This window comes from Ranitomeya variabilis, chromosome 3, assembly GCF_051348905.1.
Source record: "Ranitomeya variabilis isolate aRanVar5 chromosome 3, aRanVar5.hap1, whole genome shotgun sequence".
Lineage (NCBI taxonomy): Eukaryota > Metazoa > Chordata > Amphibia > Anura > Dendrobatidae > Ranitomeya > Ranitomeya variabilis.
The window spans coordinates 692,201,001-692,225,683 of NC_135234.1; the positions used below are offsets into that span (position 1 = coordinate 692,201,001).

The window sequence follows — 24,683 nt, forward strand, 5'->3', positions numbered from 1 at the left end:
GATCTAGTATCAAAGACAGAATTAATTCGGAGGATGAATCTGTTACATGATGGAACTATATGGCACCCAATGACTTATTAATACAGCCTTAAAAATGTAATGCCATCTCTCCTTCTCATAGGAGTTCTACAAACTAACCGGTCACATTTTTTGTGCATCTCATTCTCAAAGGAGGCCGCAGATTTATTAAACTTTGGATTTGTTCATGTAAACATGGGCATTACATGGGACTTGCACTGGGCAATAAAATAGGGAGTATGTTCTGTAACACTGGTTTCCTTTTGTACTGTGAATGCTATGCCAAAAGAAAGCTGGAAATGTATATAAAAATAAAACAACTAAAAATATATACCCCTCAACAAAATGGTCATATTCAATTCTCACAAAATGTTTTTTTATTCATAAATAAGTAGTGTTGTGCTATCAGATGTGTAAGACCGGGTCCAGCAGTGATGTGGGTGGTCCGTGGCTGCTGTAGCAGAGCACTGCGAGCTTCCTCTTGTCTGCCTTCTCCCAGGGCTTCTCCTGGGGCCTGCCGTGCGCAGTAACGACGACATAGTGCCAAGACTACTAATCAATTGAGATGCCAGAGACTCCACCAGGAAGCAGGAGGCTTCCAGGGCTCTAGTATGATGGCCATGAACTACCAACGTGGGCGACAGACCAAGGTCCTGCAAACCTTTTGGATTATTTACACTAATAAGGTCCATTCTCTTGTAGTGCCATGCTGAGATTACTTCACACGATTTCCTACAGAACACGTCTCAGGATGGTCTTCAGTATTATTGAGAATCTGTCACCTTCTGTAGCTCCAAGATCCAGTCAGGGTCCACCTCATCTTCCTCAAAATCCCTACAGATCAGAGAATAGAAGAACAAAGAATTATTTACTAGCATTATAGAGAGAGGACGTACTGCTTGGCCCCACACAGGAAACGTATACTCAATGAGGCACATACATCAAATGGAGCGCACCAGCAATGGGGCAGAACATTCACCAAAACTACGGCGCAAGTGAAGGGTGAAGAAAGTGTTCTCCGACATGTATAAAGGACATGGTAAAAAAAAAAAAAAAAAGGGGAGAAAAAGAGAAAGCGAGAGAAAGAAAAAGGGAGAGAGAAAAAGCGAGAGAGAGAGAAAAAGGGAGAGAGAGAATAAAGAGAGAGAATAAAGAGAGAATAAAGAGAGAATAAAGAGTGAGCTTTGATAGGACCTCAGATGGACATTCAGTTACGCAGTTTGCTGGGCGCTCGGCTGCTCCATTGTAGTCTCGGCCTACAGTTGGACTCACTAGCCACACTGCTCAGCCGGGTGCTATATTAGCAGTCAAACATTAGGGCTGGTGTAAAGTTACCATGTGTGGTCCTGTATACAAAGCGACATATTTTACATAAACTTGTTTTTAATTTTGGAGATGTGCTTACAACAGTTTTTCTAGAGGAAGGGAACAGCGCAAGATGAATCATAAAGCTGAAAATGTAATGAGAGGGGAGGAGAAACAATCCTAAGGGCGTCTACGTACGAGAATTGTGGATGGTGTCAATTTTAAAGATATCCTGATGTGAATAACTACGACTTGCCACTGTGGCCAAGAGGAACGCCGACTGCTGTCACGCTGAATATAAAAAGGCCTCAAGCTGATCCTAATGTTTATTATTCATAGCACAGACTAAACAAATCAACTATTCAAATGCGAGATTTCACAATACACACTCCATACATTATTAAACAGATCTGTTAGACTTGATGAGACGGATGCATTTACAAGACAATCCACAGAATGATTGTGTCATCACGATGATAGGGCTTGTTCAGACCAGTGCATTATACAGACGTGTGCTGTCCATGTGCGCCACGGACCGAGCACTGACAGCACACGCATCCAATCTAGCCTGTATACCAGTGCACATGGACGAGTTTTGAAGAAGAAACAATGGTCTGCGGGAGAAGTGCCCAAGCTTTAGTGTGGCCATCTGAACCTGGCCTTAAAGGGGTTGTCCACTACCCAACTACATGGGAAAATAATAACCACTATACTCGCCTCCTGTGTGGGCACCGTGCCATTGATGTCAGCACCTGCTCTCCTCTCATGTGACACTGGCTGCAGGGCTCACTTGACATACAGTGACCACTTCACTCTCGCCCTCCTTCGGACAAATCAGACATCATTAGAAAGGCGGAGAGCACCAGAAGCTCTCGTTTCTTCTGGGTGTCATTTTCTTCCAAAAGAGGTGAACATGAAGCAGCCACTGACTGGGCTGCAGGGCTCACGTGACATAATGCAAGTCCTAGGATAGCAGGCATTGACATTGCTGGAATGGTGCCTGCACTGGAGGGGAGTATAGCTGTTATTTTACATGGAGGAAATATAGTGATTGAGATTGGGTTGTGCAAGTAGCGGACAACCTTTTTAAGATGAGCATGTTTTGTGTCCATGGCTAGTATGAGACAGATCATGGGACAGGTGCACTCCGCCTCCATCCACCCAGGCTGGCATCTGAGGCTTGTTCTAAGTGGGGTGAGATCTCAGCAGGAAGGAGGTTCACTGAGAAGCTGTAAATACAGCTAGGTAGGTGGAGATGGAGTTATATTTTCTTAAAAGATTATCCCAGGGCAGACACAGATGGCCCTGTGTATGAACAGTATATTGTCCCTTCGCAGTCCAGTAGATCATCATAATGTACCTCTTTATGTGTCTGTGACATAAGTTGATTTTGCTCTATTGAAAGTGGAAATGGGCCCTTTACCTCTTGGGAGCCTGGTCGCAGATAGCACAATTGGCATATCCTGACCCCTGGATTATACACCCACTCTGACAAAACTAAGTACACCATCCTCATCAGGTCTAAGAGATCTATTTAATAGTGTATGCAGTTTATACTGTGAGATCTGGTGACTGATCCACTTTAAGGTAATTTTTAGGTCACGTGTAATATGAGCAAATGACAGCAGCCATATTGAAGATGCAAGTCCCAACCCAAATACAGATGTTCTGGAACGATAATGCTCTATAATGCGGTCATTGTGGGTTGTTAACCAGCACTCGGGTTTGGACCTGCATCTGTAATATGGGCAGAAATTTAGCCTGTATTATGCTCATGTTAAAATGGCCTATAGTGAATGTCCAACATTCATTATTTTCAGGCTACATAAAAGGGGTTTTCCACATATATGTTTTGATGCATTTACAGACTTGGTGTCTTTAAAATTAAGAATATCTTATTTATTGACCGAATTCTGCCAATGCTGCCTCCCTGCTGCTCCTGCAGTCTTTGTTGGCATGTCTACAGCACATGATGCCAGTGATGCCGTCTGCAGAATGTCCTGACTGCTGTGGTGATGTCTACAGCATGTGACCACTGCAGTCAATCACTGGGCAGAATGGTCACATGCTGTCGATCTCAGCATCACCGCTGTGGCAGGACATATTGTAGCCATCTCAACAAGGACTGGGGAAGGCCTGTACAGCATTAAAATGTACATGTCAGTTACCCCTTTAAAATGGATTTGTCATTAGATCTTAAACAAAAACTGCATACATTATTTAAGAGTATGCACCAAGATTGGAAGTTACCCTAGCATACTTACTGTAAGGCCCTGAGGCTAAAGCCGGCAGGATCGACCGGCAATCTAATGTGTATGGGGTCTCCAAGGTCTGCCCTAACAGAGAAGGATTCGGCCTGAGGAAATTCAGACTTCTCTCCTGACTCCACGAACATAAGATCAGATCGTTCTGCTGACAACTTTCTAATGTGTATGGAACTTAAAGTTGTTAAAGGGAACCTGTCACCCCCAAAATCGAAGGTGAGCTAAGCCCACCGGCATCAGGGGCTCATCTACAGCATTCTGTAATGCTGTAGATAAGCCCCCGATGTATCATGAAAGATGAGAAAAAGAGGTTAGATTATACTCACCCAGGGGCGGTCCCGCTGCAGTCCGGTCCGTTGGGCGTCGCGGTCCGGGGCCTCCCATCTTCATAGGATGATGTCCTCTTCTTGTTTTCACGCTGCGGCTCCGGCGCAGGCGTACTTTGTCTGCCCTGTTGAGGGCCGAGCAAAGTACTGCAGTGCGCAGGCGCTGGGCCTCTCTGACCTTTCCCTGCGCACTGCAGTACTTTGCTCTGCCCTCAACAGGTCAGACAAAGTACGCCTGCACTGGAGTCGCAGCGTGAAGACAAGAAGAGGATGTCATCCTATGGGAGATGACGTCCGGACCGGGACCGCCCTTGGGTGAGTATAATCTAACCTTTTGCTCATCTTTTAGGATACATCGGGGGCTTATCTACAGCATTACAGAATGCTGTAGATGAGCCCCTGATGTTGGTGGGCTTAGCTCATCGTCAATTTTGGGGGTGACAGGTTCCCTTTAAACTTTAAAAGAATGGGGGCTGTAGGCGGCTAGATTTTATATTTTTGGTTATGTCTATTTAGGGGATTTAGAACTTTGTAGAACTTCAAAAGGAAATAACTATATCAAGAAGGGAGTCATCGCAGAATCTTGGACCCAAGAAAACAACAGATGCTGAAAGGTGACAATCACTTTCACACTGATTGGTTAAGAATGCAGTTTGCTTTTGAAATGTATATTTTACCCATCCTTATAAATTATATTATTAAATATGATGGAATAAATTTGGATGTTTTAACCCTAGAGGAGCTGGAACCTCTCTCTCACTTTCTCTCTCTCTCTCAATGAATGAGAAATGTACGACTCACGTGTCTTCATCATCAGATCTCGTCGCCAGTCTCTCGGGATCGATCTCAATTTGTTCTTCTCTGCTGTCTGTGGCATCTGGAGCTTGACTGTTGTTAAAGAGCAGACCCTTCAGACAATCTTCAGGGGCTTCTGTTGTGCAGACAAATAAGAAAATAAAGGTATCAGAGGCTGCCGACTCTGCAGTTATTAAGTCTCTAATAGGATTCTTTATATTAAAACGGAAAAAGCCTATTAAGGATGAAATGACCCGGCTCTTACATGGTTGAAGACGGAGCTAGATCAGGCGTGTGTGCAGGGGTTGCAGTCGGACCCAGGTTGTAGAGCCTAGGAGGACTGAAAAGGTCCCTTAGCCCATGAAAGACCTCTTAATAACTGGGAGCTCTGTTGCAGCTCATGAGCCCCAATGCAAAATCTCCAAGTTGGATATTTTTTCAGAGACTGATCATACACAAATATGATCAGTCATATAAGCCATAATCATGGGATCGCTGTGGATGGCGTGAGCTGGAGCGTTAATAATTTAATACTAATATTAAAGCTCCTATAGATCTCCTTATAGATCTCCACCACATACTGCAGCGCTGTACAACCAAAGCGGTAAACAAACATAAAATAATGAAAGAAACAACTAACAAGGTAAGAAGAGAGCTGAACCCGACAGGGCAGCCATCAGTCACTCCATCAACTTTTTAATATGTGAGGTTCAACTTTCCCTTTAAAAGGGTTTTCTATTCACAGTCTGTCATAGCATCTTGCTAGGATTTATTTAATCAATTTAAGTTTTTTTTCCTAAAGGGGTTGTCCAACTAGAAAATAATCCTTTTTTTTTAGGCATGGATTATTTAAAAATGATAAATGGAGGAATATTCATCAGGGATGCTGCACGGACAGCTCTGGAGGGTTGCGTCAGCTCCAGAAGCAATGTATGCCCCGGTCAGAAGTCACAGCAATGCTGAAGAATGTAACTGTCTGCAGCGGTCAGGTGAGTAGAAGAGCACGTCTTTATAGAAACATCCCATGATGTGCTCTTAGAATTATTCAGCCTGTAATTGTGATTTCTGAATAGGACAGTCACCACTTCCGGAATTGGCTTAGAGCTCAGGAGCAGCATGTGCTGGATCTGTGGGGAGTTGGAAGGCGATAAGGACACCATTTACTTGAAGAAAAAAAAAAAAGTATTTTTTTTGGATAATCCCTTTAATATTCAACGTTATCCCGATCTATGAGGCAATTCTTACAGATTACTGGTGGTCTGACCGATATAATCATGCACACTAGCACTACAATCATTGTCTATAAGATTGAAATAGCCTCCCGCTGTATGCGGTTTTCTCTGAAGTCCTATAGGTAATGAATAGAGCGGATGTGCACATGATTGAACATAAAGGAAAAGATTGCAGAGGCCTGTTTTCAGGATTGTTGGGGGGTCCCAGTAGTCAGAGCCCCTTCGATCAGTAAATTATCCCCTACGAGATAAATTTCAGTCATGGAAAATAGGGATTTTTGTGTACTCACCGTAAAATCCTTTTCTCCGAGCCAATCATTGGGGGACAATTGCGGACCCAGGATTCCTGAGAACGCAGGGGTCAGTTTTGGTTCAGTGTCAGTTTTTCTATACACAGCGGTGCTTCTGGACAGCAGGGAGTAGAGGCACGGAGGAGCTGTTAATTGTGCAATGTTGGCAGTGAAAATTTCCAAAAGTATTATACAGCCATTCTGACATGGATTTTCATTGGGTAAAATATCAATTTAATTATGTATGCAGTTTGGATTGTGAAATCTGGTTACAGATTCCCTTTGATGCCTTTTATATCATATTACAGCAAACTGCTTTCCTGCCAATCACAGTGGGATCGCCCCGGTACCTTATGTGTATGGTGTCCTGCCAGCTCTCTCATCCCGAAAGAATATGGTGGGGAAAAAGAAGGATCAGGTTTGTTGAGTTTTATTTTGTTCTCATGGGAAATAAGCCACCTGGCAAAAAAAAGAAAGAAAGCTGGCTTCCCACAAGTAATGGAGGGAGGGGTGCACCCGACCTCTATTGAAGGGGACTCGCCAGCTTTGGAGTTGTGTGACTTGCGTGATATCAGCCGCCTCGGCTAAAAGTGTGTGCTCCATATGGCCATTATAATTTACAAGCTTGCTTTATATAAGGAGCTGTTTTATGGTCACTGTGTGTTATTGGAGCACTGTATGGAGGTATTTGCTTACATCAATGATAACAATGAAGACAACCCATCGCCATCAGCAGTTACCAGATCCCCCCTCCAGACCTTTATAATGGGGTGATCATGTTAATAAAGGCCTGAGAGTCTTATGACGTGAGATCACTGCAGTCTGTATGTAGATCTGTGTGTAACTATGGCCGCACTCACGATACACGTACTGGATCTGTAGATAGTGTAGGTCTTAAATGCCGACCAGAGATCCAGGTTATTCAGGATATTAAGAAGAGTTTCTGGTTCCTCTTTGTTCCATTCTTTCCTTTTCTCGCTCGGGTCATACTTTACAACTAGGCCTCCTGTGTGCAGAAAGAAGCGGGAGACAAGAAGAGATCAGCTGCAAACTCTGCTCTATCCATATGGAGAAAAGTGAGAACGTGAAGCCAAGGATGGAGGAAGGAGGTTACGGGAATTGTCTCATTGCATTTACACACTAGAGAGACTTTGAACTGCCAACATTAATCTTTTTTTTTTTTTTTTCTATGCTGTGTGCCAAGCAATGGTCAAAGAAGCGGTCCAGTGAAAAATCAGTCAATAGGATACTTGTAGATCGTGGACCCCAACCAATCAGCAGAAAATGGCACTTTTACCCCCATTACAATGGAGTATTAGTGCGTAAGCTCAACTGCCGATCCATTCAATCCCTATGGGACGAGCAGAAAAAAGCCAAGCGCAGCACATGAAAAGTCCCCTAGAGAATATACTGAGCGGCGCACACTCCATTCTACAGGGAATAAAAGTGCTCCATTCTGCCGAATGGTTGGGGCTGAGTGGTCAGACTCCTGCTAAATTATAAGTTAACCCCTATCCTGTGAATAGCTTATTTTCACTGGACAACCCCTTTAAATAAGTGAAAGGGGGTCTATTAGCACAAAATGACTGTCCAAACAATACAGTTGCTTGGTGCACCCTTGGTGTGGCGGAGCACTTTATTGCACCTTCTCACCTACTTGTATTCCATCTATCTCCGCACCTTTTTCCTTGATTGACAGCTCTGGATTTTCAGGAGCCAGAGAAGGGGAAAAAAAAAAAGTAGATGAAAGTTACACTCAACTGTTCGCCAACACCAAGGTTCCACCGAGGGCCTCTGCTTATTTTGAACAGTCATTTTGTTCTGACAGACTACCATTAAAAGGCTATTCCCATTTCCAAGATCCCACCCCAATATGTAGTAGGTGTAATAGTAATAATATTAGCAACTATCTCCAATTAGCAATGTAGTATAGTTCTTCTGTTCTTCTGAATTGCTATGTCACTTGCCCCATGTGCAGGCATTGCAGGACCTTAGATATACATAGTTACCAACCACTGAGATAGGAGTTAGGTAGTGGTCAGCGGTCGTAACCATGGATACCCAAGATCCTGCAATGCCTGCACATGAGGAGAGACATAGCGAATACTGGTTTTATACTACATTTCTAATTAGAGGAATGCTAATATTATTGTTATTACACCTACCACATATTGGGATCGGATCTTGGAGATAGGAATACCTCTTTTAAGGATGCTGCTTAGTCATAACAAACACATGAAGGGGCCGACACCATGAGATGTCATCAGTCTGGTAGACGTCTGCCATCACTTTTAGTAGACAAGTTGGTGTCATATATTCCTAAAAAACAGCACTTCTGGTCACAGGGCGAAGAGATGGAGTGTGCAGCAGGAACCCAGCACTAGATGATCACAGCACAAGGGTGGGCACATTGGGGGGAATTTATCAAGAATGCCGTTTTCTATGCCAATCTTGAACCTATAACCCGTGCCAAATTCACTAAGCAGCACAAGCCATCTTTTGGGCAGTCCGTCATTATAGTAGATTCATGACTAGTATAGACCCCATTTTGCCAAGCCCTGACAACAAGGGCTGAGGTCTGTGCAAAAAGTCACATACGTTTGAGCAACATATCAGGTTTGATGATAATTTTTCTGGCAGAGAGTGAATGATAAATTCTTCCCCGTTGTTTTTCTAAATGGCCATCACTACGTATGCCACCTCTATTCGCTAGGAGGCATAGTAGCTTTCTGTACAGAGTCTGTATAAATGTTTTGTTTTTTAAGTGGTTTTGAGGTGTATTACTAATTCACCAATATAAGGCTGCCTCATTGCTGGGAATGGATGGGAGATGACCCCCTCTGGACCCGGTATTGCTAAGCACCTTTTACACTTCATTCTGCTGACTGTAGTAGCCGGACCCCCAATGACGAGATATATTTAGTCTACCCTAAGGATAGGTCATTCATGTCACAAGACATTATCCACTAACAAATGTGATCTGGACACCTTCACTCCTGTTTGCTCCGATGCTTGATGTGAGGATGGAGGCCTTTTCTAAGACACCTAGGACGCTCTCCGTGGCTCCTTTCTCCCATTGCTTTCTAGTCGATACTGGCGACCTGGACTCAATTGCTAAATAAAGAGTAAATGTGACAATAAAACGTTTTGTCGGTCACATATATAAGTTATGGACAGTCATGTTGTGGATATAAAAATGTGTCACATTAAAAATGAATTAAGAAAATATCTTATAGGCATCAGGGACACTAATGGCCATTTTTAATTTTTCTACAATTTTTATATTACAGCAATTGATGAGTACAAAGCACTCATAGGCCACTATAACACTCAAAATATAAAATCAATAAAGTTTATTGAAAAATTATCATAAAAACCATATAATGACATATGAGGATCTCAAAAGACTAAGCCAAAATCCATGTAAAGCAGTGGTAATACATCAACACATATCACATAGCATTGTATAAAACATACGCATATCTCATATGAGGTTCACAACACATCCTATAAGGTCACAGTCCTATATACGTACACATACCCGGATGATGGGAACGTAACATTAGGGATGTCCATAATGTTAAGTTCCCATCATCCGGGTATGATGATAATTAATTTAAGATAATTTTTCAATAAACTTTATTGATTTTATATTTTGAGTGTTATAGTGGTCTATGAGCACTTTGTACTCATTTTTAGGGGATATATTCGATTTCGTCCACTATTTTTGATTTCTAAACATAATCAATGGAGAAGCAGGCATAGCTATGCTTCTAGCTGGTAGTATTTATTTATACTGTTGGAATCTTTATTTTGATATTACAGCAATTGAACAGAATAAAATGAATTTTCCAAATCTCCCCACACAAAACCACCACTGTTCACGCTCCCCTTGTCCGCTGCTCACGCTCCCCTTGTACAGTGCAGCTTCTCTGCCGCTGCTCCAATCTCTGTGTTTTGGCTGCAGTGGTGAAATCATGATCACAGCTCACATCATTGCTGCAGCCAATCACTGATATCAATGACTCAATGTAGACAATACGAGACGCCGAGCTCAGTGATTGGCAGCAGCGGTGATGTGAGCTGTTAACGTGACGGCACTGCTGCAGCCAAAGCACAGAGAACAGAGCAGCGGCGGAGAGTCAATGCTGGACTCGGGAGGGTCAGCACCGGCTTTCTTTGTTTTACAGGTATCAAAGCATTTTAGGATCTTTTCTGTAAAAGTAGAAAATCCCTTCAGTATGTTGTACATGTGCAAGATGGTCATGAATAATACAATAAAAAATGGTCATACTCCCACTGGCCTGGAATCACAGGGGTAACGTTTCTCCTTGCGGAGACTGACATGATAAGGTGAGGAGACTTTTAAGCCTTGCAATGCTCCACTGTGAAATATGCAACCTGTCTCTTCAGAGGGTAAGAGGGATAGAAGTTTAATGTCGTCTATTGGAAGTAGCAATCCTACACATCAATATCGACCCTCTAACGAGCCTTGCTAAAAGCCAAAACCAAAATCTCAATTTGCAAACATGGTGTTTCAGGGTACTGCCCCTCGTCAGTGCAAAGTGTGAGATCTGGTTTCACTGGGTGCGAGGCGTCTGACCGGGATCTAATGGGTAATGTTTCTCCTTGCAGAGACTGACATGATAAGGTGAGGAGACTTTTAAGCCTTGCAATGCTCCACTGTGAAATATGCAACCTGTCTCTTCAGAGGGTAAGAGGTATAGAAGTTTAATGTCGTCTATTGGAAGTAGCAATCCTACACATCTATATCGACCCTCTAACGAGCCTTGCCACACTTTTAGCCTTGCTAAAAGCCAAAACCAAAATCTCAATTTGCAAACATGGTGTTTCAGGGTACTGCCCCTCATCAGTGCAAAGTGTGAGATCTGGTTTCACTGGGTGCGAGGCGTCGACCGGGATCTAATGGGTAATGTTTCTCCTTGCAGAGACTGACATGTCAAGTCTGACATGACAAGGTGAGGAGACTTAAGCCTTGCAATGCTCCTCTGAGAAATATGCAAATTGTCTCTTCAGAGAGGAAGAGGACTAGAAGGCTTAAATGTCTTCTCACCCATAATAGTCTCCACAAGGAAAAATGTCACTCTTTGGATCCCGGTCAGAGGCCTCTCACCCAGCCAAACCAAATCTCACACTTTGCACTGACGAGGGGCAGTACCCAGAAACACCGTGTCTGCAAATTGAGATTTTGGTTTAGATTAATACTTAAAGGGGTATTTCCATCTCCAGGATCTCATTATGTAGTAGGTGTAATAATAATAATAGCAGAAAATTCCTTCAATTAGAAATGTAGTTTTTGATTCACTTTCCTTATGTGTAGTCATTGCAGGACCTTAGGTCTCCATGGTTACGATTATTAGCAACTAGCTAACTGTCGCTTCATCAATGACGTAACCATGGAGACCTATGGTCCTGCAATGTCTGCACATAAGGAAAGAGACATAGCGAATCAAAAAAACGATACTACATTTCTAATTGGAGGCATTTGCTAAATTATTATTACACCTCTTACATATTGGGATAGCATCCTGGAGAAGGGAATACCCCTTTAAGTATATTCTCTATCTTGCGGTATAAGAGAAGAATGATCTTGGTTATTAAAATAGTTTCCCAGCTCTGGGGACATTTTTCTTCTTAAATGCATGTTTTTGGGCCAGGAAAAATGCTGCAATTCAGTTTAATTAAAAATGTTGCACCGATTGGCTTTTACAGGCTCTTTGCTCCCCTGCACATTCACCTTTAATGTGCTTTACGGTTATAAATCAGTTATGAGGAGCTCAGAAAAAGAGAGAAAAGAGTCAGAAACTCTCCAATTGAACTGTCAGAATTAGCTCGCTGATGGTTCCTTAGTCAACTCATTCTGCAGTCAGGAACAGACAGAGTGCAACGCAGAGGCTATAGAAGGCAAACACTGCAAAATACAAAAATTATTTATATTCCCCCAAAAATATACATTTAAGAAAAAAAATGGCCCTTTACTGAATTAAACGAATATATGACTAGAGGAATACCGTCAGAAGAAGCTTCCTGATGTTCTGGTGCAGGCTGGATCATTGCGGCAGGTTCTTCACTTTGAAGGTCTGAAGTGTCATCAAGCTATTAATAAAAGGCACAACATTCAGAGGACAAGTAATGACCCCCACGGCCCAGAATACCAGAGTCTGGGGAAAATCACTAGTTACCTGTGCGGAGGCGCACAAGTTCACCATTTTTAGTAGACCTCTTCTCTTCAGTATGGTGTTGACTGACGGTCGCTGTCGGGGGTCTTTGCGAAATATCTGTTTAATAAGACTCCGCAGCTCGTAAGAGTAGTGAGAAGGCAGTGGACTGTAAGTCCCGTGACAAATCTTCAGAATGAGGTTTTTCCAGCTTCCTGCTTGAAACTTGACATAGGGGAAAAAAATAAAAAATAAAAACCCCAATATAATAAAATAAAAAAGTAGTTTGGAAATGTAAAAAATACATTTACTTACAGGGTGTTTTAGGCTGCAGATTTCATATAGCACACAGCCCAACGACCAGACATCACTGAAAGGGAGAAGAAGAAGAATTCACTGGAGATGCACAGAACTGGAGACTTTGCTGGATGTTTGATTCCCATTTGAGCACTCGGCAGATTTTGAGCACAGATTTTACACTTTACATTACAGAGCGAAGAATCTATATAGCAAAAATCAGCTGCAAATCAGCAGCAACTCCCTGAGATCGGTATCAGAAAAATGCACTACAGGTGACCAGGGTTCAGAAAATCACTTGTACCGTACTGTGGGGTATTGTCAAATTAATCCTCCCCTATAACAGCACTGCTTTTGGAAGGCCTCAGGCTGCCATGACCACCCATTATCACCTCGATATTGCGCCACGGTAGGTGGGGTCAATAGGATGAAGGAAAGCTCCGCTCTCGGTCTAACCGCTTAGATGCAGCGGTTGCTATTGATCCCAGCATCTAATGGGTTAGCTTGCTGCAATCAGAGCTAGCATTGATCGCAGCAGTTACATGTATCTGATATCTTCCGTAACTTTTGGACTATAAGATGCAAAACAGTCAGGGCAAAAAATATTTCCTACCATTTTAGCTTCCATAATGTCCTGATGAGTCAGCGCAGTGTGAAGAAGCACAATATTATAAAGCAGTTTAAGACCACGTTGCATTCAAAATTGTAATACATGACCGGAAGTGTCAGGGAAAGTGCACACAAAGTATTCGCTGCTGACATTTCTGCACCAAAAACGCTGCAGAAACTACGCACTTTTTTCATACATTTTTAACTTGTATTTTTCCACTCAATAGAATGAGAGAAAAACTCTGCAAAACACAAAGAAACGACAAGCTGCTGATTTGAAACCGCTTCAAATCTGTAAGGAAAAAATAAGCCGCGTGTATTGCAGTAATGTCATTTTACTCTCAAGCGCTCTGTTTTTTTTCTGAAAAGACATGAAAAATACTGAACGTAAGGGTTAATGTCACTGCACAAATATTACGTCGTCTGCTCTTCTGCTTTATGCCTGTGGTATGGGATTACGTGGCATCTTTGGGTGAAGATTTGGATACGTCTTTGGGCTCATTCAGACGACAGCTTTTCTCATACAAGTTCCATGTTTTTTACAGATAGCGCCCGTACCTGTGATAGTCTATGGGGGAGTTCATAAGTCCAATGATTTCACCGTGCCGAGTAGTCCACAACAAAGGAGAAAATAGAAGAAGAAAAGATGCATGCTAAAAAATAGGGAACTCCCAGGAAAATATATAAAATCTGAACTTTATTAATGTAAAAAAACAACAAATCACGTGCAGCAAGACAGACTCACAAAAAACGCAGCTGGTTGTCTCAGACATAACCCCTGAAGAAGCCACGGATGTAGCTGGCGATACGAGAGGGGTCGGCTCCGCCACAAATTTTCCACTGGCAAAAATTGCTCCAAATAGGAATTTTACATCTTAATACCCTAATACCAGCAGGTTTGAACCCTGATATGTTTTCACAAATACTTTTGATTTGCTACCAAGGTTCTCTTGCTCTTAATAGCTTTTCCTTTTGTTGTTTCTTATTCTCCCTTATGTATTTTCATTTAGGATAATGGCTTTACGGGTTAAACCTTCTGGCGGTCCACAACCGGCTGCTTTTTTTTGTAGGTCGGTTATAGCTGCTGCTCCTTACATACTGACTTCTGCTGTCTACATATTGTGCGTGTTTTTTTGCGCATCTATGGGTTCATGGGTTGAACAGTTTAGTACGAGCATATATCAATGTTCTGTTTTCTCATGAATCTTTGTCTGTATGACATTTTTCGGCTGGTATTATACCAATATACTGCCATTTGGATTTTTGTGAACTTCTGTGGGAGGCAAGTTATTGCCATATCAAGGGTATAACAAACTATTGAACCTGTCTTTGGTTTTTTAAATATTTTTAGGAGTGTCTTGCTGAACGTGATTTGTTATTTACATTAATAAAAGTTCAGATTTTATCTATTTTCATGGGAGTTTCCTATTTTCTAGCATGCATCTTTTTCTCTTCTATTTTCTCCATTGCTATGCAGCATGCTTTAGGAGAAACCCTTCAGTTCAATGATGACTTAGCGATGCCCTCTGTTTCTTAATCTTGCCGAGTAGTCCGCAACAAAGCGCAGATTCCTGTCCGATATTGCTCCAAGTGTCAGATCTTACTCGCCAATGTAAGTCTATGGATCAGTGGAAAAAATAAATAAAAAAATATCGGACTGCATTCTGATGTCACCCAGGTGCTGCCTGTTTTTCACAGACTGTTCGATAGGAGAAGTTTACGAAATGTTCATCAGTTTTTTTTTTGTCACTGACAAAAACTGATGAAACTTTAACCAAACTCTGATGGTAAAAACAGACACTGACCAAACTCTGATAAACCCACGGATGACACAGACTGATTTTTGCATATGACAAAATTCACCGACGTCTGAATTAGCCCTTTCACTGATGTAACTTGAGAAATAATGCACAACAGCGGAATCAGGACAGACCTATCTAGCAGAGCAGATGTGTGTCACTGAATCCATACTACAGCTTGTGGCACAAAGCAGACTAACAAAGCTTAGTCTGCCTTATCACAACCCCTATGCTGTGGACCTGGCTATGCAGCAGACCCCGCAGTTTGTGCTGCACTTTCCCTTTCACCGCTTAAGCACCAAGCCACTTTACACGTTAATGACCGGGCCTGATTTTCCAAATCTGACCAGTGTCACTTTGTGTGTTAAGGCTAGGTTCACATCGCGATAGGGCCATCAGTTTAACGTAGCCATTAAAGCTGATGCCCAAATTCCCTTTTTTCTACGATCACGCTAACGCATGGTAGCATTGCATTGGCATGCGTTAGTAGTAGTGGTCTATGCACAGTCAATGCGTCCGATCGCTGTGTGTTAGACCTAACGTAATGGAAAACGCGGTAGGCCGCGTTCAAGGGTGCGTAACAAAGCAACACATCATCGCTAAGGCATGCCGATTTTGACATGTGTTAGGATGCGTTAGGATAATGGATGGCAATAGGTGCATTAACGGATCCGTTACATTGCGCTAGTGCCGCTTAGTAACGGATCAGTTGAACGGATGGCACCTAGCCTAACTCTGGAACACTTCAATATATCCCATTGATTCTGAGAATGTTTTTTCATGACAAGTTGTACTTCATGTCAGTGGTAAATTTTGGTCGATATGAGGTGTTTGAAAATCGCAAAGTTAAAAAAAATTTTTTTTTTTAATTCTCGATAAATAAACTTTAAAATTGTTATGCCCTTAAATCAGATACTTGTGCCACACAAAATACTTACTAAATAACATTTCCCACATGTCTACTTTACATCAGCACAATTTTTGAAACAATTTGTTTTTCTTAGGACGTTATAAGGGTTAAAAGTTTATCAGCAATTTCTCATTTTCTAACAAAATTTACAAAATATCCAAAAGCGACACCATTATAAAAACTGCACTCCTCAAAGTGCTCAAAACCACATTCAAGAACTTTATTAACCCTTCAGGTGCTTCACAAGAATTAATGGAATGTGGAGGAAAAAAACTGAACAGCTCTCCTTGCATGTGTCGTGACTGTCACACAGCCGCGACACGTGCAACGCCGGACACCTGATTATCGGGAGCGCTACAGGTAACCAGGTTGCCGAGGTAGCTATTGGGTAAGCGCCATAGCTATTCGGATAAGGACTAATCCGAAGTTTTTCGCTCAGCCCTAGTGAGCATTTAAACCCACAGGTCTTTCACAGATTTGTTTACCACTTGACTGCGAAAATTAAGTATTAACTTTTTCCACTAAAATGTTGTTTTAGCCCCAAGTTTTTAATTTTCAAACAGGATAACAAGAAAAAATGGACCACAAAATATCCCGAGTACAGCAGTGCCCACATAAGTCAAAAAATATTTTTTTTGAAGCAGAGTGCAAAGACCAGAAGGGAAGGAGCGCCATATCTCAGTGCAGACTGAGGTGTCAGAACAGCAGAAACCTTACTGCGCATGTGAGCTGAGCCTCACTGCCATCTTTGGGAGGCAGAATGAACAAATCAAAAGCATGTAAAGATTTGTTTATGTTTATTTTGTATGCCGTTCCTCCTGTGGGATAAGTGATTAGACGACTTTATTCTTCAGGTCGGTGCAATTACAGCGATACCAGATTTAGAGTTTTTTTTCTATGTTTGGCTGCCGTCTCAAACTAAAAGATACTTTTTTTTTGCAAAATAAAGTTTTTGCATCTTCATATTTTGAGAGCTATAATGGTTCTACATTTCTTCCAACAGAGTCATACACTATTTTTTTACATGCTTTGTCGCTTGTACACAAAACATTTTATAGAAAAAATATTGGTTTTGCATAGCTTTATTCTGAGAGCTACAACTTTGTTTTATTTTTCCGTTGATTGAGCTTCATGGCAGCTTCTTTTTTTTTTTTGCGGGAAAGGTGACGTTTTCAGTAATACAAATATGTGAATTTTTCTGTTTATTTTTACACAAATGTGTTTATTTGTGTAAAATGTTTTGTTTTTTATTTTGTTGCTTTTTTTAAATAATTTTCAATCTTAACTTTTATTTTTTAACTTAGACCCTCTATGGGAGTGATTGTGCGGGAGGTGCTGATATCTCAGCACCTCTTGAACGATCATGCTGTGATCGAATTGACTGACCGATCACAGCGATCTGAGTGCGGGGACCCATTTTATTAGCCAATGACAGCTGTCGGTACTGAACTGCGACTACGTGTTTACAGAGGAAGCACAGTCAGGACAGTATGACGCAGCAAGGGGCCTGTGTTATATATCACCTTAAATAACAATTCTAGAGCAGCATTTTTCATGCTTCTGCGTTTTGTCATTCCTCCTGGAAATCTATGAACACATTGATGACTGGGTGTTACCCATTACATTTCGAGGAAGTCTTGTGCACATGTCAATATTCTCTTAAACAGTAATTTTTGCATTAACAAATCAGGTCAGCACTTACCTTTTATTATTGTAGGGTGAGTTTTCCCAGATCTCAGGAGGAACGTAATAAGGTGTCCCAACATATGTGCAGGCGTAGGCGATCGGGCTAATTAAAAAAAAACAAAAAAAAAACAACCCCTGATTATCATCATAAAATGCTAAATTGAATAGTTGGTTACGGAATCTTATAAATAAGTGTTAATTAAATGGGTTCTCTGAGATTAGAAAAAGAAAATTTGAAACAGCACTACCCTTGTCCAGAGGATGTGTGTGGTACTGCAGCTCAACTCTATAAAAAATATCCTGGGTAACGATCAGAAACAATACAATAAAAAGGAGAGCTGTTTTTACAATGGATTACAATTTTCAGCGTTTTCACCCATTGAAAGTAGTGGGTGGTGAAAAAAAAAAAAAACCTCTGAAAAAACACAGGTATCTGGATTTGCTGCGTTTTTTGTGTCAATCAGACAAATATAGCATGACAAAAACGCAGCAAAAAACGCAAGAAAAAAACATGAAAAACCTGCTTTTTCTGCAGTTTCTTTACTACCAAGATAGCAGGTTTTGCTGCAAAAAAAAAAAAAATCCAGCAAAAACTCCACATGTGAACATAGCCTAAGGGTAACGAGTAAAACAAAGCATAGACAGTGAAATAGATTATATAAAACCTTTTTCTGTTAATGTAGTATCTGAAAACTACAGACATTTACTACCACTAAAGACAGATTTTTCTGTGGGAATATATCTGCTGTACTGAATGGTCGAAGACATAATACATGTAGGGCAGTAATGGTTAGGGAAACAGAGGATAAGGGAGCATATTTACCTGGAGAGAACCCGGGCCGATCCAAAGTCCCCCAACTTTATGGCTCTTCTTTGAGTAAGGAAAATATTCTGCATTAAAGAAATGTATATACTGTACATTTACTCCCATAAAGTATTTATATTTACATACTCGAGTTGTTTTTTGCCTTTTTTTTTGGGGGGGGCGAAAAGTGCCTCTCTCGGCTTATACTCAAGTAATTGAGTATAATCACACTCACCTCCTTCTGATGCAGTCTGTGAACTTCTCTGCTTCTCCGATGGTCTCCGACGCCTGCAGCTCTTCCTGTGTTCAGCAGTCACATGGTACCGCTCATTAAAGTAATGAATATGGACGCGACTCCACCCCCATAGGCATGCAGTGCATATTCATTCCTTTAATGAGCGGTACCATGTGACTGCTGAACACAGGAACAAGCTGCCGGAGACCATTGGAGAAGCAGGGACATAGAGAGATCGCGCCAGGAGGGGGTGAGTATAACGGCGGAGGGTGAGCCATGCGATATTCACCTGTCCCAGTTCCACCGCCGCGCTCGGTCTTCCACGTCCTCTGTCTGTGACATTCAGGTCAGAGGGTGCAATGACGTGGTTAGTGCGTGCCCTCTGCCTGAACAGTCACTGCAGAGAGCTGTAAGACACAGCGGCACGCGGTGGTGGAACGGGGACAGGTGAATATCGCAAGTGACGGTGTCCTGAGCCAGCGGTGACTCTGGCACCTGGACCCCATAGCGGTCCCCGCCTGCTCAGGACACCAGCACCAGACCGACCCTCAGAGACGAGAGGTGAGTATGTCATTTTTTTTTTAGTGTTTTTTTTTTCTTTTAGTCGCAGCCTCAGCAGCAGCATACGGGGCATTTTATTCTATGGAGCATCTTTTGGGGCCGTCAACATTTATGCAGCATTATATGGGGCATAATAGTCTATGGAGAATCTTATGGGGCCATCATTAACCTTTTATGCAGCATTATATGGGGCATATTTTGTATGGAGCATCTTATGGGGCTCATCATGAACTGTATGGAGCATTATATGGGGCATAGTTTGTATGGAGCATCTTATGGGGATCATCATGAACTGTATGGAGCATTATATGGAGCTCATGATTCAATATGGATATTCAAAAACACTTAACCTACTGATGTCTCAATTAATTTTACTTTTATTGGTATCTATTTTTATTTTTGACATTTACCAGTAGCTGCTTCATTTCCCACCCTAGGCTTATACTGAAGTCAATAAGTTTTCCCAGTTTTTGTGGCAAAATTAGGGGTCTCGGCTTATACTCGAGTATATACGGTAGTTAGAAAATTATTTTGCTAGAGAGAATAGGACTAAGCTACAACTGCAGACACACCCTATGCACCAGTGGGGCGTTCATTTTGAAAGACAGAGCACCCTATTAACATTACATCTGCAAATGACATACAAGTATCGTGCAGTGTCAGATTGGGGTGCAGAGGGTCATCATATATAGAGTACACCTGTTAATACTTTGCAGGTTCTACACATACAGGTCATGATATGAAATAAAGCCCCCAAAATAATCCTCAGCACAAAGTGAATTTCCTCATCATGGTCTAAGATTAGCAAAATACAGGTTGTGTGTAGTTTTGAAATTCAATCCCATCCAATATAATGGAGCTGAGCTGCAATACCAGACACGACCTATGGACTGGTGTGGCGCTTTTTCAGGAAAAAGGAGATTTTTGTGTACTCACCGTAAAATCTCTTTCTCTTAGCCTCTAATTGGGGGACACAGGACCATGGGTGTTATGCTGCTGTCCACTAGGAGGCGACACTATGCATAATCTGAAAAAGATTAACTGTGGCTCCTCCTCTGCTGTATACACCCCTGGACGGCGTCAGCCTTCTCCAGTTCTGTTTAAAAGCAGTAGGAGGAACGTAACATGAATGACATAGACATGCCTATAAGAAGGCCACTATGTACGAGCTCAAACAATATGAGAACTCAACAGTAACAACGGCCCGAAAAGGACAACAGGGTGGGAGCTGTGTCCCCCAACTAGAGGCTAAGAGAAAGATTTCACGGTGAGTACACAAAAATCTCCTTTACTCTGTCGCCTCATTGGGGGACACAGGACCATGGGATGTCCTAAAGCAGTCCCTGGGTGGGAAGCAATGGACGAATATTGTGCAGACAGACCCCTATACTTGGGGTACCGAGGCCTGCGGAACACATCTACCCAGGCTCGCTTCCACTGAGGACTGGGTATGAACCCTGTAGTGTTTAGTAAACGAGTGTGGGCTAGTCCAAGTGGCCGCCTTACACACTTGTTGTGCCGAAGCCTGGAGCCGAATGGCCAGGAGGACCCTACTGTTATGATCCGGTGACCCTGGAGCCGCATGAGACTATCTCTGGAGTAGGTGGTATCTGTACTGACCGCAATCCTAAACTGACACCGCAACTAGAAGTAGCCGTGGGGTGTTCCTAACACGGCCTAGACACCTCGACACAGCCGGAGGACTAAATACCCCTAAAGTTGGAAATGGGAATTCTATCTTGCCTCAGAGCAGAACCCCAAAGGATAGGCAGCCCCCCACAAATATTGACTGTGAGTTAAGAGGAAATACGTACGCAGGCAGAAAGACAGAGTTTAGCAAAAGAGGCACTTCTAGCTAAATAGAAAAGGATAGGACAGAATTCTAAGCGGTCAGTATTAAGACCCTAAAAATATCCACAGCAGGATATACTATATTCTACATCTTACTAAAGACATAGAAGGTATATCTGCATCTCCAGAGAATACAGCATGACAGAAAAATCCAAACAAAGTCTAAGCTGGACAAAAACACAATAAATTGCACTGCACAGAAAAGCACACTGCAAGCGTGCTACAGAGACCAAAAACCAGACACTTATCTTAGCTGAATTGACAGCAGGGCATGAGGAGCCAGACAGAGATGCAATCCCTCCAAAAACAATGGACAACTGGCAGGGACTAAAGGATCCAACACACCTAAATACCTAATAGAGCTGCAATCAGCAGAAACACATGCCCTGGATTACAATCCAGAGACAACTGCACTACCACTAACAACCACCGGAGGGAGCCCAAGAGCAGAATTCACAACACCCTACCGCCCGTGTAGAGTGTGCCGTAATACCGGCTGGAAGAGGAGAATTCTTAAGGCGGTAGGCCTCTTGTATGGTGGATGTGATCTTCCTGGCAAGGGTAGCTGTGGAAGCTGGGAGACCCTTGCGGCCGCCTTCCGGAAGAAGGAAAAGGGATCAGACCTCAGGAAGGAGGCAGTCCTAGACACATATATACGCAATGCCCTGACAAGGTCAAGTGCATGCAGAGCCTTCTCCACTCTATGAACCAGGACCGGACAAAGGGAAGGCAGAGAAATTTCCTCATTGAGGTGGAAGTTGGACACAACCTTCGGAAGGAAGGATGGGACCGTAAGGAGAACTACCTTGTCCTGGTGAAAAACCAGGAAGGGCCGTTTGCAGGAGAGTGCTGTCAGTTCAGACACCCTGGGTAGCGAGGTGATTGCCACCAGGAAAAACACCTTCTGGGAAAGAAGGCAGAGCGGGACCTCCTTAAGGGGTTCGAAGGGTGGTTCCTGCAATGCTGTCAGGACCAGGTTGAGGTCCCACGTTTCTAGTGGTCGTCTGTAGGGGGGGAACCAATCGGGAAACCCCCTGAAGAAAAGTCCTTACTCGCAGCTTGGTAGCAATGCGCCTTTGAAAAAAAGCAGTGAGAGGGCTGACACCTGGCTCTTAGGCGAGCCCAGGGACAGCCTGGCCTCCAGACCCGATTGGAGAAAAAAACAGGTAGATTGGGGAGGGAAGAAGGGAATGGGGTCTGGTCGCGAGATTCGCACCAGGTAAAGAGAACTTTCCAGGTACGGTCATAGATCTTGGCAGAGGCTGGCTTCTGTGCCCTGATCATGGTCCTAATGATGTCCGTCAAGAGCCCTGCCTGGGTTAGAACCCAGGTTTCAAGGGCCATGCCGTCAAATTGAGAGCCCCTGAGTTCTGGTGGTAGAACGGGCCTTGTGATAGAAGATCCGGGCGGTCGGGGAGGCGCCAGGGGGCGTCTGCTGAAAGTTGTACGACGTCGGCGTATCATGTACGTCTGGGCCAGACCGGTGCGATTAAGATGGTTGGAACTCCATCTTGCTTGATCTTCCTCACCACTCTGGATAACAGGGGGAGAGGTGGAAAAATGTACAGAGGCTGGAACTGGGTCCAGTCCTGAACCAGAGCATCTGCTCCGAGCGACCGCAGATTGTGTGTTCTGGCCATGAAGTTGGAGACCTTGGCATTGAAGTGGGATGCCATTAGGTCCACATCTGGGGTCCCCCAGCGATGGCAGATCTGATGAAAACTTTCGGGATGGAGAGACCACTCTCCCGAATCTATTCCTTGTCGTCTGAGGAAGTCTGCTTCCCAGTTGTCCACACCCAGAATGTGGACCGCTGAGAGAACCGAGCCTGTGTCCTCCACCCAGTGGAAGATGTGTGACACTTCTTGCATCGCCTGGGTACTGCGGGTCCCCCCTTGGTGATTCACATATGCCACTGTGGTGGCATTGTCCGATTGTATTCTGATGTGAGAGGCTGCCAGTAAGTGATGGAAGGCCCTCAATGCCAGGAGGATGGCACGAATTCCCAGGATGTTGATGGGCATGGTCGCTTCCACTGGGGACCACTTGCCCTGTGGTGTAGGTGCACTGCACCCCAACCAGTCAGGCTCGCATCGGTGGTCAGAACCTTCCATTGACCTGTGAGAAAGGATTTCCCCTTTGCTAGCGAGGTTGGCTTGAGCCACCAGTGCAGGGACCTCTTGGTTGATGACGTTAGCTGGAACTCCCTGTCGAGAAAGAAAGGGATTCCTGTCCCAGGACATGAGAATGGCTAGTTGGAGAGGCCTGAGGTGAAACTGGGCCAAATTGGGACCGCTTCTATTGCTGCCCCCATCCTGCCGAGGACTCATGGCAAACCGGAGAGATCGAGGGGGTTTGCGGAAGAGGATGCGAACTTCTAGGCAGAAAGCCAGTGCCTTGTGCCTGGGAAAGAGCACTAGACCCCTGGAGGTGTTGTATAGCATTCCCAGGAAGGTCAGAGACAGACTCAGGGTTGGTGATGACCTTTGTAAGTTGACTAACCAGCCCATGTGACTCAGTGTCGATTGTGATTGAGACGCTGAGCTCGCAGTCCTTGAAGGTAGGAGCCTTGATGAGTAGATCGTCCAGGTATGGAACGACTACTATGCCTCTGGAGTGCAGGACGTCCATGGTGGCTGCCATGACCTTGGTAAACACTCTGGGTGCCGTCGCGAGTCCGAACGGAAGAGCCACGAACTGGTAATGGTCCTGGTCGATTGCGAACCTGAGAAAACTCTGACGAGCAGGTCAGTATCAGTATATGCAGGTATGCGTCTTGTATTTCTATGAAGGCGAGATATTCTCCCTTCTCCATGGACGCAATGATGGACCGAAGGGGACTCCAGCGGAAGTGACGAACCCGTACATATTTGTTGAGTTGTTTTAGGTCCAGTATGGGCCGTACGCTGCCTCCTTCCTTGGGGACTATGAATAGATTGGAGTAGTACCCTCGGAAGCGCCCAGCCGTGGGAACCGGTACTATGACTCCTGCTTGAAGAAGTGAGGGAACCGCTTGGTGGAAGGCACGAGCCTTGGCTGGCGGTTTTGGGGGAATAGAGAGGAAGACTCAGTTTGGTGGGTTGGAGGTTGAACACTATCTTGTATCCGGAAGACACTAGTTTCCTGACACACCTGTCTTCTGTAGTAGGTATCCAGACTTGCTGGAAGAGCAAAGTCAGCCGCCTACGGGTGGGATGTCTTCCGGGGTCCGTGAGTTATGAGGAGGAAAAAAGTCTGAGGTTTTCCTCCTTTGAGCTTTGACTGGCCTACTTTTAACTGCCAGGTCTTGTCTGACCTTTGCGTCGACCATCAGTTGTCCCTGTGTGGGGAACGGTTACGATTTTGTGCTGGACGCGAGACGGACCAGCCCGAGGTATTCCGAAAGGATCGGAATCGGTTTTGTTACACTTCTTGTAAGTGCGTATAGGTTTCAGTTGAAGGAGAGAGGTACTCTTCCCCCCCGGGTGGCGTTGGATATCATGGTGTCCAACTTTTCACTGAAAGGTCACCCACTGAGATAC

The 24,683-nt window shown here is 43.6% G+C and overlaps 1 protein-coding gene across 4 annotated transcripts in view; it reads right to left on the minus strand.

Annotated features, from left to right (window-relative positions):
- Positions 1–383: 383 nt before the first annotated feature.
- Positions 384–24,683, minus strand: part of LOC143817060 (serine/threonine-protein kinase Nek3-like) — an 852,762-nt gene continuing 828,462 nt past the window's right edge. For all 4 annotated transcript variants that reach the window (XM_077298145.1, XM_077298144.1, XM_077298146.1 and 1 more), the window contains 9 exons: positions 18,534–18,601; positions 17,727–17,813; positions 12,725–12,779; positions 12,434–12,634; positions 12,263–12,347; positions 9,219–9,344; positions 7,102–7,236; positions 4,715–4,844; positions 384–852 (listed from right to left, as the gene is read on the minus strand). In XM_077298145.1, coding sequence (XP_077154260.1) covers positions 783–852; positions 4,715–4,844; positions 7,102–7,236; positions 9,219–9,344; positions 12,263–12,347; positions 12,434–12,634; positions 12,725–12,779; positions 17,727–17,813; positions 18,534–18,601 — 957 coding nt within the window. In that variant the 3' untranslated portion in view covers positions 384–782. The remainder of the gene's footprint in view (positions 853–4,714; positions 4,845–7,101; positions 7,237–9,218; positions 9,345–12,262; positions 12,348–12,433; positions 12,635–12,724; positions 12,780–17,726; positions 17,814–18,533; positions 18,602–24,683) is intronic.